The sequence below is a fragment of the Podarcis gaigeae genome (genome assembly GCF_964106915.1).
Source record: "Podarcis gaigeae genome assembly, chromosome: 4".
NCBI lineage: Eukaryota > Metazoa > Chordata > Lepidosauria > Squamata > Lacertidae > Podarcis > Podarcis gaigeae.
The window spans coordinates 43,785,699-43,797,805 of record NC_139677.1 but is presented as its reverse complement, the minus strand read 5'-3'; the positions used below and the strand labels follow the sequence as shown (position 1 = coordinate 43,797,805).

Here is a 12,107-nt window from a genome sequence, read left to right as displayed (position 1 = left end):
AGTATTTATGCAGGAGTAGCTGAAAATGCTTGGCACAATTTATAAAGTGTCTAGAGAAAATATATTAAGCTTCAGCCAGATTTCACTATGGTGTAAAGAGTAACCAGAAACCTCTGTTGATCACCAATATCCACCTTAGAATTCACTCCAATTTTGTTTTTCTGGGAGAAGCAAGTTAGAAGGTGAATAGTTTGTGTCAGCCCCCAAGCTCATAAATTCACGGGGCTGCAATCCAACTCAAAAATATGATACACATAAGCCTACTGAAACCATTCTAATCTGTGCTGGACTGTGGTCTGGGAAATTCAGTGTTTGACCTTGCAGGGCCACTTTTCCAGCCATAGAATTATCAATATTGAGGTCTATAGATTTGCAACATTTCTGTAAAGCCAATGTACAGCTGTTGTGTAATGGAGTTTCTAACTAAACAAAAAAGTTTATTTTTGTAAACCCAGAGAAAGGTAAGCATTTAATTATATGGTTACATTCATCACAATCAGATCATTACATAGAAATAAACATGTTATATATGCATCTGAAGTCTTAAAAGTAGGATTGGTCACTTAAAGAAACCAGCAAAGTATTCATTGTGCAGTTTGATCTTAAGCACATCTACTCAAAATGAAGTCTCATTCAGCTTAATGGACTTACTCCTTATTAAGTAAGTGAGCCTAAATTATGTACATTCTCTCTGAATATCAAACAGTACTTTTCCATCTGATACAGATTTTTACAATGAAGTATAAATTAGCAATGACACATCATAATTTTTACATTTAAATTGATATCCTGCTTCTATGCCGTGACACATTCAAAAAGACTTCCAACCAATTATTAAAAACACATAAACATACTATTAATTTTCTCAGATCAATATAGGCTATAATAAAATAGAGGATCATGGTAAAATCATCTGCCTAAAGTGAACATTTTAAAAATGCAAATATAAAATAATAAGGGGGTGGGGAACCTTTAAAAAGATATTTTGAATAATCAACATATTGATGCAGTTTAAACAGAAAATAAGAGAATAAGAATGCAGTGCAAAACTTCCCCTCTCATCTAGGGGAAGAAATATTCCCATGAAAACAAAGGAAAATGCCTATATACACCCACAAAACTCCTGGATGTATAGAGTGCAGGACCATGTATTTTAAGCATAAAATAAGGGTTCAGCACTTATCACAAATATTTCTAGCTCCTAATAACAGCTTGTAGTGATGGCTAGGATAATGAACTCAACATTATTCCTGTCCCCTTATTTTGGAAGGGCATGTTTTCCAGCATACAGGAGCTTGCTAAGACATCTAAATAAGCCAAGTCTAACTCTTCTGCCTTTCCAATAAAGTTTTCACAAATGATCAAAGAAGAAATAATTTAATCTTTAAGATCACAACTGCCAATCCTGAATTACCTTCAGCTCACAGGAAAGTAATCTTTCTTGTGCCATAATTTGATTGAAGCTGCTTGTCTTCTTGTCCCCCCCACACACAATTTCACTAGTTCCCATGTGCCTAGTATAAATTATCAGATGTCAAAATGAACAAAAAATGTACTATCGGGCTGTCACCACCCAAAGTCCTAACGCCACATTGGCAGCTAAAAGTGTGCTGCCAGAGAGCAAAATTAAAAAGCCAATTAGCTCCCTGTTTTGTTTTTCAACAACCAGCGTGCTAAGAGTAGCTTCCAGGAAAGAGTTTAATATCCACTGGCCATCCAAAGCAAAGCAAGGGACTGCGTTGATCACAGCCAGCGCTCCAGAGAGGGAAATCAGATACCTGGTTAAAATTGGTTAAGGGGAATAAACAAGATTGCATTTTCATATTTTAAATGTAAGATATAGTCTAAACCTTGGAAACACAGTATTTCACCACACAACTGTTTTAACATGAATTGTATTGTCCACATTAGAGAGAGACTGGCAATGGAACACATAAAAACCCAGGATGTTCCACCAAACATTTTATTTTAATCTTCCTTTGATATAGCATACCACCTTAACATCAATGAAATGGTTTGGCTTTTTTACAAACGACCTTCAAAACTCTTGCTCTATAGTCTAACTTCCCTACTCTCCTACCTCGTTCCCCTTGTTCTTAAGTTAGAAGCTTAGCGATTATATATAGCAGTTTTGTGGAAACTTTGGCCCTCTAGATGTTGCTGAATTGCAACTTGCAAGTGAGGCCAATGGCCAGGAATGATGGGAACTGTAGTTCAGCAGCAGCTGGAGGATCAAAGGTTCCCCACACCTGGTATATACTATCAACTGGATTTCCAAAGTGCCAATCCTTAGGTAACCAAAATGGCACCCTGTACAAATGAGAGGGCATTATAACAGGGTTGGGGGGGCGTTTCTCAAGGACTGCAGATGTTAGAATTTTTTTCTAAGTGAGAAGCAAAGCCAAAACAGCTCAGTGAGGATGGAGCATGTGCAGTAGGCACAGAGTATCTGTGGCAGGAAGCAGCAATGGAGTCATGTATCTGTGCCATTTATATGTATCTGTACTGTTTACATGTAAACTGGGAGTGTTGTATTCTTTGCATAGAAAAGAGCACATGGCAAAGAGGAAGAAAACCTGCCCTCATATTGCTGCATTCCATTTAAAAAGATTTGATTCCCCGCCTGCTACCCAGACCAGCTTACTTACTGTATTGGAGCTCAGCAGAAAACGCGCACTCATTGCAGCAAGAAAACACTGCAAGTTAAAAGATTTGGCTACAGGAATGAGGTGGTTTCACTGCCATCCTCTAAGTATGCTGTTTCATTAAAAGAATAACCATGCCCCATCCTTGCTTTATGGGACACGGGTGGCACTGTGGGTTAAACCACAGAGCCTAGGACTTGCCGATCAGAAGGTCAGCGGTTCGAATCCCCGCGACAGGGTGAGCTCCCGTTGCTCGGTCCCAGCTCCTGCCCAACCTAGCAGTTAGAAAGCACGTCAAAGTGCAAGTAAATAAATAAATAGGTACCACTCTGGTGGGAAGGTAAACGGTGTTTCCGTGTGCTGCTCTGGTTTCACCAGAAGCAGCTTAGTCATGCTGGCCACATGACCCGGAAGCTCCCTCGGCCAATAAAGCGAGATGAGCACTGCAACCCCAGAGTCGGTCACGACTGGACCTAATGGTCAGGGGTCCCTTTACCTTTACCTTTATCCTTGCTTTATGCACATACGTGCTCTGTTATCACATCAACATTTCTACTCTCACTTCTGTGTACGTATTTCTAATTCCACATTTCATACCTCCTAGAGCAGGGTTCCCCAAACTTGGGTCTCCAGCTGGTTGTGGAATACAGCTCCCATCATCCCTAGCTAGGAGGGCCAGTGGGCAGGGACAATGTGCACTGTAATCCAAAAACAGATGGAGACCCAAATTTGGGAAACCCTGTTCTAGAGGATAGATGAAGGTGTGCTTCTAACTTGGGAGACCGATCCAAATAAACCAAAAGCTGAAGTTTGGCCACACCATTTCTATTCCACGCCACAGTTATGATCATCAAAAGAATAAGTGGCCATCACTTAATTTACAGCCAAACCTATATACCATTCCTATTCATGTAGAGAAATTTATATATTGCACACAGTATGGTACTTATTTGCAAAGTGCAATGAAACACGTTAATGGGTATAATTTGTTACACCTGTCAGCCACAAGCATTATTTAGCATAGGCATGAAAGACTGCTGGACTTGGCAGCGTCTTGCATCCTACAGGCCTATCCATCACAGATACAGCCTTTCTAAGGGAGTTATGAATATACAAATGATTTAGTCAAATCTTAGAAAGCCTTCGGCTTCAACACTGTTAAAGCAGCTAGAGCAGTGATGGGGAGCTGTGGCCCTGCAGGTGCTATCAGACTCCAATTCCCATGAGCTCCAGCATGGACAATGGTCAGGAATGATGGGAGTTGGAGTACAACAACATCTGGAGGGCCTCAGGTTCCCCTACTTGACTGAGCACTGCTACAGCATGATAAAAAGACAAGGCAGTGCACAGAGTTGCAGGGCTCTCCTTACTCCTCAATAAGGCTGTACCAATGGTTGAGCTGAAGCATCTTTAACTTGCCAGTGGCTCTCAGCCCTTAAACCGTTGAAAACATCGCCTCAGGATTTTCTTAGGTTGCATTCACACAGCAGTTTATTCCATTGCCCTGATGTTCCCCTAACTTCTACTTTCCATGTTATATTTGAACTTTCACACAACATAAAAGCCAATTCTGGAAATCTAGTGGGAACTAGCAGAAGTTCAGCACTCATTTCTGCATTAATTGGTTCCAGAAATAATCCATTTGCAGCCCTATTAACCCAGAAAATCATAGAAGGGGACAAAAATGGAGGTGGTATACTGGCAAACAGTTCTTTCTCACTCTTTGGATGGGGGTATCGTGGGGACCAGAGGAATGCATGTGAGGATAGGGTTGGAGAGTAGTGATGTTCTCCATTGATGTTTGTTGTTGTGCCTCACCACAACCACCGGTATAAACAGAATATAGCACAACACTGGTAACAAATCCTTAGTTCAATAATGTAACAGGTACTGCTGTGTGAAAGGAACATTAGAAAACAGGACAGAAGTGCTAGGATTAGAATCTGAAAATCTAACACTATATTTCACATACCTTAGTGGAAACCCTTAGTAGGAAGCAATGTATAAATGTAATAAGCTTTAATTCTAAACTAAATCTACACAACCTAGATAAGAGCAATATCTTTTTTGAAAAATCAAATTGTTTTGGTCCTCAAAAGTCCTTTTATGTATTTGCAGAGATATTTGCAGTGTCTTCTCTAGAAAAGCTGACACAAATAACAAAGGATACTTGCAAAATGTTTCCATTACCACAGGCAGATCAATACTGAAGAAGCTGTGTCGAGGTACAAAACTGCTGAGACTCACTTTAAAGAATAACAAAAAAGAAAGTTTTACAAGCATACAAAAGTGAATAACATTTTGGCAGAATACAAACATCTCTCATTTCTGAGCATTCATGACAAATATAGCTTTTGTTCTACTATACTATTGCCAATGTAGTCATACATTAATGAGCTCTATTTTATGAGAACATTAGGCCTAAGCATATGATGTGCTTGTGGCTACTTTACAATTGAGCAATTGTACTTCTTATTATCAAAGACTATAAAGCAAATATTCTTATTTGAAGTACGACAGACGCAATTACGACAGCAGAAAAAGCAGCAACAAACAGGAAATGGATTCCATTCCAACTCAATTGTTTGGTGTCAGAGCTTAACTTCAAGCTAGGAAGAAATGGTAAGGAAGGTAACAGTAGGAAGAGGAATAATCTACATTGTTGAGAGGATTATCCCTGCTCTTTGAGATTTGTTTTTAAGCCCAAAGGTACAAACTTTAAGCATTCAGAGAAATCTGATTAAAAACACCATTTGCTGCCAGAATCAGGGCTCTCTTCTTCTTCTTCTTCTTCTTTTCCTTCTTCTTCTTCTAGATCCCTGCTTCCTCCCAAGGGAGCCCAAGGTGGCAAACAACAAGGCAGCAAAGCAACACAAGTAAATACAAAGTATATAAAAAACATTTTTAAAAGCATTAAGAACAACTAAAAACAATAATGTATTTTTACAGCTAATGATTTCAGCTTTGCCAGGAATAGTATCTTTCAGCCTGGGTGAATTGTTTTAAAATGCCCCCTGAAATTAATAACAAGGGAGACCAGGGAGGGCATTCCACAAGTAAAGAACCACCAAGAAGGCCCTGTCGTGGGTAAAGATATCAGTTTAAATAAATGACAGCAAGTTAGCCTGTGGAAATCAAATGGAAGTGTGATGTAGGCATATCTAAAGATCTGGTAGCAATATTTTCAGATACCTGAACCATACCACCTACCTAGGCCCAATTAACTGTTTATGCATCCCCAAGTATAAAATTGATTGTTTGAATCAACAGGTATGAAGGGCATGCTTACAAAATAAAGCCCATTTTCTTTAAAGTTTAGAGAACTTTAAATCTTGTCCATGTTGCCACATCTAAGTTTTTTTAAACACATGAAGCAGGGGCTTGGGCTAGATGACCCTTGAGGTCCTTCCAATAACTTCATTTACTGCAACTACTCAAGGGCAGGAAGGAAGAGTGGAGTGCAGTTTTGAGTCTGACTCAGAAAACAGCCTCAAGTGCCATCGACATATCACACAGATAAACCACTGCTAAAGGTGGGGGATGGCTGAATTCATTGGAAGCTACACCAGCAACTTGCCAACAAATTTCCTGTGAAGTTTAGTTACTCACGTGCTCAGCTTTGTTTATAATCTCCCCGCAAAACCATACCAACCTGTATACTGGAGATGCAGCGGGTGCCCAACAAACAGCATATCCATCTGAGGTGGATGTTTCACTCGGATAAGCCTAGTTTGGTTTTCCAGAGAAGGCGTCACACACAAACTTGGAACAAACTCCCTCCGGCAATCCGTATTGGTTCGGCAAAGTTGGCTGGCCTCAATAGCTTTCCGTGCTGGGAGACAGGCATACTGGACCTGGGATGTTACATAAACATGCACGTAGAGACTATAACAGTGCTTGCTGGATCAGGCCAATGGCCCATATAGTCCAGCATCCTGTTCTCACAGTGGCCAACCAGATGCCTGTGGAAAACCAGCAAGCAGGATTTGAGCACAAGAGCCCTCTCCCCTCTCCTGTGACTTCCAGCAACAGCTGTTCAGAAGCATTGCTGCCTGTGACCATGGAGGCAGAGAGCACAGCCATCATAACTAGTTAGTAGCAATTGATAGCCTTCTCCTGCATGAATCTGTGCAATCCTTTTCCAAACCCACCCAAGTTCGTGGCAATCACTGCATTCTGTGGGAGTTAAGTTCCATAGTTTTAACTATGTGCTGTGTGAAGAATTGCTTTTGCCGTATTTTTCGCACCATAGGACGCATTTTTCCCCTCCTAAAAAGCAAGGGAAAATGTGTGTGCGTCCTATGGAGCGAATGCAGGCTTTCGCTGAAGCCTGGAGAGTGAGAGGGGTCGGTGTGCACCGACCCCTCTCGCTCTCCAGGCTTCAGGAAGCTATCCGCTAGCCGTGGGAGACCCAGCTCTCCCACGGCTAGCGGAGCGCTGCATCAATCCCGAAGCTTGGGGCGTGCGGAGCTCAGCACGCCCCAAGCTTCTGGGTGCCGGCAAGGTCTCCGCTAGCCGTCTAGACCTTGCCGGCACCCAGAAGCTTGGAGGCGCTGAGCTCCGCACGCCCCAAGCTTCGGGATTGGGGCTCCGCTAGCCGTGTCTAGGCTGCGGATAGCAGCCTGCTTCCCGGAGCGTCGGGCGCCCTGAAAGCAGAGCGCCCAGCGCTTCAGGAACACATCCGCAGCGTGGGGAGCCTTGCAGGAGTTCCCCACAGGGCTCCCCACGCTGCGGATAGCAGCCTGCCGCCCGGCGGGTAGGGCGCCTGAAGCAGAGCGCCCCTCGCGCCGGGCAGACATCCGCAGCGTGGGGAGCCCTGCAGGAGTTCCCCACAGGGCTCCCCAAGCTGTGGACAGCAGCCTGCTGCCCGGAGCGTCGGGCGCCCTGAAAGCAGAGCGCCCGGCGCTTCAGGAACACATCCGCAGCATGGGGACCCTTGCAGGAGTTCCCCACAGGGCTCCCCACGCTGCGGATAGCAGCCTGCCGCCCGGCGGGTAGGGCGTCCTGAAGCAGAGCGCCCCTCGCGCCGGGCAGACATCCGCAGCGTGCGGAGCCCTGCAGGAGTTCCCCGCAAGGCTCCCCATGCTGCGGATAGCAGCCTGCTGCCTGGCGGGTGGGGCCCGCTGAAGCAGAGCGCCCTGCGCGCCAGACAGACATCAGCAAGGCCCACAAGCTCGGGGGACTACAGGGAGGCGCAGCGCCACTATCCCGCTGTTCCTCGACCTGGTTCGGTTTCCCTGACCTGCTTTTGGGGGGGGGAAATAAAGGGAATTTTTTTTCCTTTTATTTCCCCCCAAAAAAACTATCTGCGTCCTATGGTCCGGTGCGTCCAATCGTGCGAAAAATACGGTATATGTTCTGAATCTTCCAACATTCAGCTAATTGGATGTCCATGAGTTCTAACGTTATGAGAGAAAGAAAAGCTTTTTTCCTATCCACTTTCTCTCTGCCATGTGTAATTTTATAAACTTGACTATCATGTCGCCTCTTTCCTTTTCTCTAAAGTGAAAAGTCCCAAATGTTGCAACTTTTCCCCATAAGGGAGTCACTGCATGTGCACATTCACAAGCACTTTTCACTGCATGTGTCTTCTTCAAACACAAAGCTGGACTTCAGGGAATGGCTGTGAACCAGTTATTCTAGTTTTGACATGCACATCCCTTTTATCACCACTTGCTCCAAGCTACAGCCCCATAGGCATACATGATCTTCTTGACATTGCTTATTAAAATAATTTATGAACTATCTTTCATTTTAAAAAGAAATGCCGAGGCAGTTTAGAAACACACACACACACAAATTCCCAGCAACAAAATATTACAAAGTTAAAAATACTGATCAGAGTAACCAGGCCAAGTAAAACCAGGTAAAACAGATATTTTCCATTGTTGGCAGAAACATACAACAGTTAGAGCCTGCCAGATCTTCAAAAGGAATTGTTCTGGAAAGTAATTATCACCATGGAGAAAGTAATCACTCTACAACACTCTAAGTATGGGCATGGCAGGCTGTGAGGTGGTTAATAGGACTTCTTTTGCAGGCCACAGCTGCTCTACTGGACCATATGGAAGAAGGCTTTCCCTCTAGAAACCTGGCCACAAGCTGCTTAGGACCTTCAAAACCAGTAAGGTAAAGGTAAAGGGACCCCTGACCGTTAGGTCCAGTTGCGGACGACTCTGGGGTTGCGGTGCTCATCTCGCTTTACTAGCTGAGGGAGCCAGTGTACACCTTCCAGGTCATGTGGCCAGCATGACTAAGCCGCTTCTGGCAAACCAGAGCAGCGCACGGAAATGGCGTTTACCTTCCCGCCTCAGGGGTACCTATTTATCTACTTGCACTTTGACATGCTTTCGAACTGCTAGGTGGGCAGGAGCTGGGACCGAGCAACGGGAGCTCACCCCGTCACAGGGATTCAAACCGCTGACCTTCTGATTGGCAGGCTCTAGGCTCTGTGGTTTAGCCCACAGCACCACCCATGTCCCCTCAAAACCAGTACCCACCCTTAAATTTAGTTAAATGGCTGCCAGTTTAGCTCTCTTAGCTCAGGCCTTAAACGTGTGTGTCAGGAGGTCACTGCAATTTGTTTGCATGTAGGAAAGGATTCAAATGGTTATGTAAACAGAAGTATGACTGCTCAACTTCCTTATTTCTGTTTCTCAAGTACACAGATTGTGTTATGAGGATAATATGTTTGCAACTGGATTAATATGCCAAGTTCAGTTTAAGAGCCCAACTCCAACGTTTCAAAACAAACCTTGTGGTGCCTGTCAACCATATATATTGATGTTTGGATCTGGCAGTTTGCACAGCTAACTTACCGACTGACCGTTTAAGTTATTACTGTATGAAAAGCAGACGTCTGTGAGGCTGTTGTTGCTACAACATTCAACAGTGCCGTCAAGTCTTTTAAAACCTAAAGAGAAACACAACTCATTATTAGATTTTCAGAAATCACAGCTTCCTAGATTTGTACTCCCGGGCGAAAGAAACAAAAGACTCAACGGCCACCATATCCTTCAGGGAAGGCACAGTTCCCTGTGATGGCTTCATGCTTTAATGAGAAATGTTGTCATCAAATCACAGTGGAGCTCTTTCTCCCATATACTTTTGTGAAGGTTTTTTTGAACAGAAAAGAACACAGTTCAATTGGAACATCTAGATCCGGCATAAGTAAACTCCGGCCCGCCAGATGTTTGGAACATCAATTCCCATCATCCCCAACCATTGGTCCTGTTAGCTAGGGATGATGGAAATTGTAGTCCCAAACATCTGGAGGGCTGGAGTTTTCCTATGCATGAACTAGATACTGTCAAGGGTACTCAAACCAAGTTTGGGGGATCATGCTGAATAAACCCAATTGAGCCCTTGCCTTTGAAGCTCTCTCTGTAGTCTAAAGTATTCAGCTGAATTAGTACTGATGCATACAAGAGCCCTTGGATCTGTTATTCTGAGCAAGGGCAAAGGATCTGTAAATGGTTATAACCAGAACCCTTACAAAATTACAGTTACTAAGGGTTATTAGCAAACACACAAGTTGGCTGAAAACCAACCTATTTTTGCAAGAAAGTTGCAGGTATAGCCATAGCTAAATTGAATTACATTTATCATTGCAAATTAAATAGACATATGATGTTGGTAACAGAACTGCCTGCTGTGTATTTTTACATGCACAGCTACAAAATATTTAAACCCCAAAGGCTCTATTTATTTAGATTCATGTTTTATGCTGATTTTTTTTGGCCTGAGGAGAATCTCAAAGCTATTTATAACAGTCGCATAATGAAAAACTGTCATTAAAGTTTATACATTTTTCACCACAGACATAAAAATATATAAATCCTAGGAACTCAAGGAGCCAACTTGTGGATACAGGACAAGAGATGGGTGGAGATGGGGAACACCCTCTTGTCATTTTCTAACTGCCACAATGCTACATCAGAAAAGAAAAAGAAGTGATGGAGATCTTGGATAACTAATAAGTAGTGAAATGTTATTTTGTGCAGTGTAAGAAGTATACTTAGCCTCATAGCCCAAAGTTATAAGATATTCCTGCTAAGACAGCTTAAAGGGCGAAATTTGTGCCACCACAAATTGTGTTCACCCACTTAGATGGACTTCAACATCACTGCTGTTTTGAGAATATGATGGCACAGATGAGGGGTGTAAAGAGCCCAGAAATAGCCCTTTGTGAAGTATCCTATCAGCTACTTAGGAAGCCTATGAATTTAGAAACAGCTCTACAAGGCCAAATCCTTATTCTACAGTAGTAATGTCCCAATGTTGAGCAGGACAAAGGGAGATGCATCTGCCCCATTTGCCAAGGTTAGGCTGCTCTTCCAGTTGTCAGGGTGCAGACTACGGTTTGCGCTGCACAAACTAAAACCACATGACTGGGTTACTCATCTATTTGTTATCTGGCTTTGATCCATCTTAAGCAGGCAACCACAGAAAGAATGTACTAGGCAGGCAAGATAGATGCACAGGCATTTGTTTAGATACTTAAATATTTCCAAAACCAATTTTCAATAGAACCTGGTGGCTAACAAATTCAACATCACAATAGTATTAAAATATATAACAATTCCCATTCCAGCCCTGATCACAAAATTAAAATATTACCATAAACCCCAAAACCCTAATACAAATTCCAAGATAGCTATCAGAACGAAAGCGTCAGATATAATAGGGGGGAAATGGCCAAAGGCCTTGTTTTTACCATCCTTAAAATGACTAATAATATCAACAACCAACAACATAGAAACGACTATACCTCTAGATGGGTAGCTTAGCTGTTGTAGCACTGATGTCTTTATGCAATAGCCTGTTTGTGGCTTCAGAGAGATCTTTCCCAGGCAGGAATTCCAGTCCTCCACACTATGAACTGAGCAGTCTTGCAGACTGGTGACAAGGTCACCAACAAAAATCCCTCTGGGCCCATTAGCAGGAGAATCCTAAGTGCAATAAAACATTAAGCTGTAAAACCTGTATGCACCCTTGTCCCAAATAGTGCCTGGATCTCTCCGTCTCTTGCCATTCTTCCAAAATACAGAAGGAGCAACATCTCTAATGGGAAGGGGAACAAAGAATATTTCCTAAAAACATAGTTCTAAAACTGGACTATGGCTGTGCGCAGACCACAGTCAATACACACTTTGGATTTCATGAATTGCTATCATACAAGACATGATGAAAAATTAAAAGTTTTGGCAAAAGTCGAGACAGTGCAATTGCTGCATCTCAGTTAGCCAAGTGCCTTAATGTGAAAATGTCCATTCCAGGGTTCATTTTGTTGCCATCTGTCTCCAAAAGGACCCAAAGAAACCCACCTTAACAATTTCCTGCCTTCCAGAAGAAGCACAGCAACTTTCTAAAGTGCTGTATCAACAATAAACTTTTTAAAATTAGGCCAAGGACAAATTTCCTGGTGACGGTGACTGCACTGGAATGTATATGTATCTATGT

General features: G+C 42.9%; 1 protein-coding gene across 5 annotated transcripts in view; it reads right to left on the bottom strand.

The window, feature by feature from the left end:
• Window positions 1-456: 456 nt before the first annotated feature.
• MBTPS2 (membrane bound transcription factor peptidase, site 2) overlaps window positions 457-12,107 on the bottom strand; it is a 33,631-nt gene continuing 21,980 nt past the window's right edge. For all 5 annotated transcript variants that reach the window (XM_083734464.1, XM_083734468.1, XM_083734466.1 and 2 more), the window contains 5 exons: window positions 11,416-11,596; window positions 9,464-9,558; window positions 6,298-6,499; window positions 4,816-4,891; window positions 457-1,778 (listed from right to left, as the gene is read on the bottom strand). In XM_083734464.1, the coding sequence (XP_083590590.1) occupies window positions 1,556-1,778; window positions 4,816-4,891; window positions 6,298-6,499; window positions 9,464-9,558; window positions 11,416-11,596 (777 nt within the window). In that variant the 3' untranslated portion in view covers window positions 457-1,555. The remainder of the gene's footprint in view (window positions 1,779-4,815; window positions 4,892-6,297; window positions 6,500-9,463; window positions 9,559-11,415; window positions 11,597-12,107) is intronic.